Here is a 5954-nt window from a genome sequence, read left to right on the forward strand (position 1 = left end):
GTTCCCTGCATTGTCATTTCTCTCCTCCCACTCCTACATTAAAGATAATACTTTATACTTAATAACGAAATACACATAATTTAATAAGCAATAATATCTAAATAAACAAAATATTAATATTAATGTAACTATATAATAACCTCTTTAACTTCACTATAATCGTTTACATCACACACATCATCATCAAATTTGTTCCCCGCATACTGAGTACTCTCCTCCAACACCTACATTAAAAATATAACTTTTTACTTAATAACAAAATACACTTTATTAAAAAGTAATTATTAAAATCGTAAAGGTAACATCTATAACAACCTTGTCGTCTTGAGTATCACCAAAAACATTTTGAGTTGTATTGTTTTTATTCATCACTTCATCTTGCACAACCTATATTTTCAAATATAAAATATGAACACAGGTATTCATATATGTTAATAAAATTTAATAAATAATGTAGCGTATAACTAACCTGTTCATCATAATTTCTTTGTGACACTGTCGGATCCTCAAAAATAATGTCGTTCCAAAATTGTTCATTATTCACTTCTTCAAAAAAAACCTCTGTAGGTTTTTGTTCATTCATAAACACATGCTGCTCCAGTGCATGTACCCGTTTCAACAACTCGTCTAGCTTGTGTTTCCCACTGCCCCGACCTCTACCATGAGAGCGACCACTGGACGACATACTAGACGAAGATTCGTCTTGTCTCCTAAAATGGTCCCGTACTGGGGATGGAACTGCTTTCCCTTCACCATATACATACTCTTGAAATGACATATAATAAAAAGATGTCATCTCACCATCACCCGGTAACATGTTTTGTCTTGGTGGTAGCCCCTCCTAAAAAATAAAAATTAAACATATTAAAAATGCATATAAAACTATAATAATCAACTTTATTAATAATAAACGAAATATTTTTAAACCTGCATCTTTGACCAAATCTTGTTCACGTCAACCCATTTCAATTTTTTTGTTCCGCTCCATCTTTTCATCCGAGGCAAGTCTTTATTTTTTCTCAATGCAAATCCACATGCACGAACAGCCGGAATCATCTCATATATCCATATCTACAATTTTGTACAATAACAGTAATAAAAGTTAAAATTAAAATAAAAAATATAACAATAAAACAATTTAAATATAAGAAAATTTTTATACCCTAATTGGAGCCGTAAATCCTGAGACGGAATACTTTAAAGTTTGACCACGCTGAGGAAGTGATAAATAATGATGTATCTTATTCCACGTATCCTCAAGGTCAACAAAAGTAAAATCCCATAGATAGCTACCCCAAGAGAAGCTAACAAAACAAAAAAAAACAAAATTGATTATTATATAAATTATAACTTTAATAAAATAGAACTTTTAACGTAAAGAAAATATACCTATTCCAGAGATCCAAATTCTCAGCCAAAAAAAACCAATCTTGTGGCACCCGATCGTTAACTTCTTTGCCCAAAAAACCTTCACACAAAATGTATATCAAACATACTCTAACTGCATCAAGGTCGTCAAGTGCTAAGAATGTTTGATTTAAAATTAAACTTTTCAGGTCGCCGATTTTCACCGAACTATTAGTATGGTCCGGAAATAGCCGTTCACGCAGTAAACATCTTTTTTTACTGCTTATTAATTTTTCCGACCCTTTTCTCCCAATGTTTTTTGGATACTCCCCAAAATTGAAGCCGGTAATCAAACAAAACTCTTCCGGCCCATAAACCATTTTGGTATTGCCTACTCGAAAATATAAACGTTTTATTCCATCTGGAGATAAAACAGGGTACGGCCGGATCTGATGAAGGAACATTTTATGAAACAATAAAGCGTCCCCTTGTAAACGAGGGACATCAATAAAATAGCCAAAGACGGTATTTCTGAAAATAGCACGTCGGGCATCATCTAAAACTTCAAAGACTTCCCATATGTTACCGCCAGAGCCTTTTAGGTTCGCAAAGGCTTTCGTATTCATTAAACTAAAATCATGCTGCAAAAAAAAACACAAAAACAAATTAGATAACTAAAAAATATATTTTTTTTTAAATATATGATTACGAACTGCAAATACTTTCTTAATTACTAATATATATATTTCCCCGATAAAAAACAATAACATACACATATATAAACAATTTTCCAAGTTATACAACAAATATATTTACGATAGAAAACAATATCATATATAAATATTTTCAACTTAAACATATTTTCAACTTAAACAAATTTTCAACTTAAACGATAAATATATAAACAATTTTTATCTTTCTAATTAAAACTAACATTATATAACCATATAAACAAAAAAATTTAAAAATAAAACGACAACCAAACTAACAATTTTGCAAGTTATACGACTACTTTATACAAAATTTTCAACTTATACGACAAATAAAAACAATTTCTAACAATATATATACGACAAATTTTCAACTTATACAAATGTTATATGACAAATATATATACAAACAACTATTTTGCAGTTTCTACTAAAAAAACTTACAAGATTTCAGGTTATACAACAACTAAAAAAACTACAAAAATAACAAATTGAAAACATTATCTACGCAGTCTCTACTTGTCTCTACTTGCATTTAAACTTCAAGTATAAAATATACTAAAACTATCAATCAAACACAACAAAATTACCATTTTTTAACACTAAATAATACAAAAATTGATAAAAAAAAAACTTTAAACATTAAAAGAGTTAAAATCTAACCATATTTGCGGGATTGTTGACATAATCTTCCATTTTCTTTAAAAACTAGCCAAAATTCCGAGAGAAGCCCAAAGTTAGAGAGAGTTTTTGTGTAGAGAATGGTGAAAATGAAAAAAAAAAAAAAAAACGTTTTTATACCTAAAAATCACCAATTTCGCAGATGGGGCCTTCTCATCTGCGAAATGGGTGGCTAAATATGTAATCCCGATTTTTTTTGGCTATTTTTGTGTCATTTTCTCAAAAAACAAAAATGAAAGTCGGTAACTGTATCCTATTAGCTCACTACTCTTTTACCAAACACCATCTAATTTTACTTTTTCACAGCCGTATCAGTCATCTACCAATCTCCCCAAAAATGAAAAATCATCTCGACGGTTCTTTTTCTTGGTCCTCCGTCTCAACTTCTGCTCAGTTCTTTGACCCATCGTCGTGTTTTTCTGTTCTCTTCATCGTCTTCTTCTTCTTCTTCTTCTTCTTCTTCTTCTCAGTTCCATGTCTCAGGTACTCACGATTTTACTGTTTTCTTCAGTTGTTGATGAATATGCCTTATTTTTTGTCTTCCATTGTTCAATGTCACTGTTGAGATTTTTGTTATTTTTTATTGTTACTGTCGATTCTTGGCCTACAACTTGCGAAGCAAGGGGTCCGCTTGTCAATCTTGATGAGTTGGATGTTGAAGTCTTTCGCTAATTCACCAAAGAATCATGGATAAACTTCTGTTGTTTCTTCAGTGAAAGTGCGTATGTTTCTGCATTCATTATATATGGTTTTGAGAAGTTTGTGTGTAGAATTGTTTTGTCGTTCGTCGTTTTGCTTTTAACTTTGAACAATCATGTTATATATCGACTTTGATCTGTGGTAGTAGTTCCTTAGAAGAGGGAAGACTCAGCGTTGAAGAAATACACCAGAGAAAGCTTATTGCCTCCTGATGGTTATTATAGTTGACATGTTCTAAAACCCTAAGGATAAATCTGTATTCACATTCCTTCTAACAAAATGACTGCAAACAACAACGTTCCCTCTCAAAAATGGCCTGAAAACCTAATCAAACTTTCGGAATATCTTTTTGAAAATTCACAAATTGGAAGCACTCGTCCTTTTCGTCATCGCTGTGTTAACCTTCGAACACAAGAGATGTTCGACAACCTGGTTGACTTATATGCCCAAATGTTTATGGCTCAATGGCATCACTACACAAGATTCATGGAATCATTTCCTCCTCCACCAGGCGTGTCTCCACAAATCTATGCTGCTCGATGCTACATCTCCATGTGGTTCATCGACCTTTATGTTTCTATCCGTGACGCTGTATGGAAGCTTTCTGCAGATGCATTCCATGAGCAATATCAAGGAGAACTTTTCCGATTCTCCCATGAGTACGACAAATATCTTACTTTACTCAACGCATCAATTCGCCCAACCTGTATTAAAAATGCTCTTGATAACGCCCAATTCATACCTATCATAGTCGACAACATCAATGTCCACAATCCAAATCCCTTTGGCATCAACAACTTCACACCAGTAAAAGCGCTCTTCCGTGGTCTTACCCAAATCATGAAAGCAAAAAGTCGTTTGCAATTCACTCCCCTATCTAATGATGCGATTGGTCGACCTTGTTGGTTGTTCGATTGGCACACTGGAAATCGTGTATGCTCTTGGTTTCCTCCTGAAGGTAACTACAATCATGAGGATTTCACTCTTGCTTATATTCTTGGAACTCCATGTACTCCTAATCTTGGAGTGAGGGATGTTGATGATTGGCAGTTCTTTGCTGAAGGCATTGTACCACGCAATCCAAATCCAGTGAAGTATAATCGTGTAGTTGCCAGAAGGTTTTATGGCTCCTTTGAAGTTAGGACCATGGAGATTGAAACCGACTTTTCTCTCTCACCAATTAGTGCTCAAGTGAACCACAACATTGCAGATACAGTTGCAGAAAGAGACACAAGGCCAACCAAAAAGTCAAGGAAGAATGGTCAATCATCCGAGTCCACCATGGCTATCACAACAAGTAGTGAGATAGCAAACGAAGAACTTCAAGAAGGCGACCAATTGATGCCACGGTTCAAGTTAGTCGACTGGCTGTATCATCATCTCGTTGTTCTGGAAATGGATGATCACAAAAGGACCAGTGTCCTTAGGAGTCTCGCATATGCTTGATTGCAACATTTTAGTGGCGAGTTTTTTTGTGAAGAATGGTTTGAATCATCCCATTAGTGAAGATTATGATATTTGTTTCACTTTATTACATACCTTTTGTTATTTTTGAGTGTCCTTAGAAGTCTCTTGATCCCTTGTTGGAACTTTCTAGATGGGAGCATTTTGTGAAGATTAGTTTTAAAGCATCATAATTAATGAATGAAGATTACGGTTTTTGTTTCAATTTAGTTTATACTCGTTCTTATAAATTATAATGGCTTTTTGATTATCCATCTAAGTTCCAAGTATTCGTTTACATTTTCCTTTGTGTTCAGTCTGATAACTTAGTCAAGAGTTGATACAAATCATACATATGGTCACAGAAATGATTTTCCTTTGGATATGTATTCTAGGAAAAAAAAAGTTGTTTAGACACATTGAAGTCCAAGAAGAGGCATGGCATGCATGTTCTTTATAATCTTAGACTATAAATATAAAATAACTCAAAAAAATAATAATAACTAAGACGTGTGGATTGTGGTATGTTGATGATAGATGAACTTCACTTGATGGTACTAATTTGATGTGATGAAGCAACATCGCGGATGTTTATATAATTTATTTGGCTTTTACAACTTGATCATATCTTTCGATTTGTGAGAGTGTTGTACGACATAAAAAGTATGGTAGGTGGGGGGGGGGGGGGGGGGGGGGGTTGTTGCCACATATGGTGGTGGAGAGTAGTGATAAATCATTCTATGACAAAACTAGTATGTTTCATTATTGAGAGAAGAATGAATTACAATGAAAGGGAAATAAATAGCATAAATAGGAAAACAATCTATGGTAAAACTAGCTAAAACTCTAAATAAAAGTGCAATACAAAGGGAACCAAATAATTTATTATGCTAACATCCCTATCAAACTCACAATTTGACAAAATAAACATTGAGAGTTTGTTGGGCAAGAAGCGAAACCGGTAGACCGACCAATTCATGAATACGAGGCCAATGGAACAAAAATAGCGAGATGGATCCAAGTTGTTGATGACGACGAGTGAAATGACAGTTAATTTCAATATCTCATGGAAAA

The 5954-nt window shown here is 33.7% G+C and overlaps 1 protein-coding gene across 1 annotated transcript; it reads right to left on the reverse strand.

Moving 5' to 3' along the window:
• Nucleotides 1-851: 851 nt before the first annotated feature.
• Nucleotides 852-2742, reverse strand: LOC128133022 (uncharacterized). The gene is made up of 3 exons (XM_052770032.1): nucleotides 2721-2742; nucleotides 1390-1988; nucleotides 852-1304 (listed from the first exon to the last, which is right to left on the reverse strand). Exons 1-3 carry the CDS (start codon nucleotides 2721-2723, stop codon nucleotides 1157-1159), a joined length of 750 nt encoding a protein of 249 aa, XP_052625992.1. The 5' UTR covers nucleotides 2724-2742; the 3' UTR covers nucleotides 852-1156.
• Between the last annotated feature and the right edge of the window lie 3212 nt (nucleotides 2743-5954).

The sequence above is a fragment of the Lactuca sativa genome, chromosome 3, assembly GCF_002870075.4.
Source record: "Lactuca sativa cultivar Salinas chromosome 3, Lsat_Salinas_v11, whole genome shotgun sequence".
In the NCBI taxonomy this organism is placed as follows: Eukaryota; Viridiplantae; Streptophyta; class Magnoliopsida; order Asterales; family Asteraceae; genus Lactuca; species Lactuca sativa.

Coding starts and splice junctions, on each gene's coding strand:
- LOC128133022 (XM_052770032.1), bottom strand. Junction 1,305..1,389: donor AATTTGGATCTCTGGAATAG/GTATATTTTCTT, acceptor TTGTTTTGTTAG/CTTCTCTTGGGGTAGCTATC.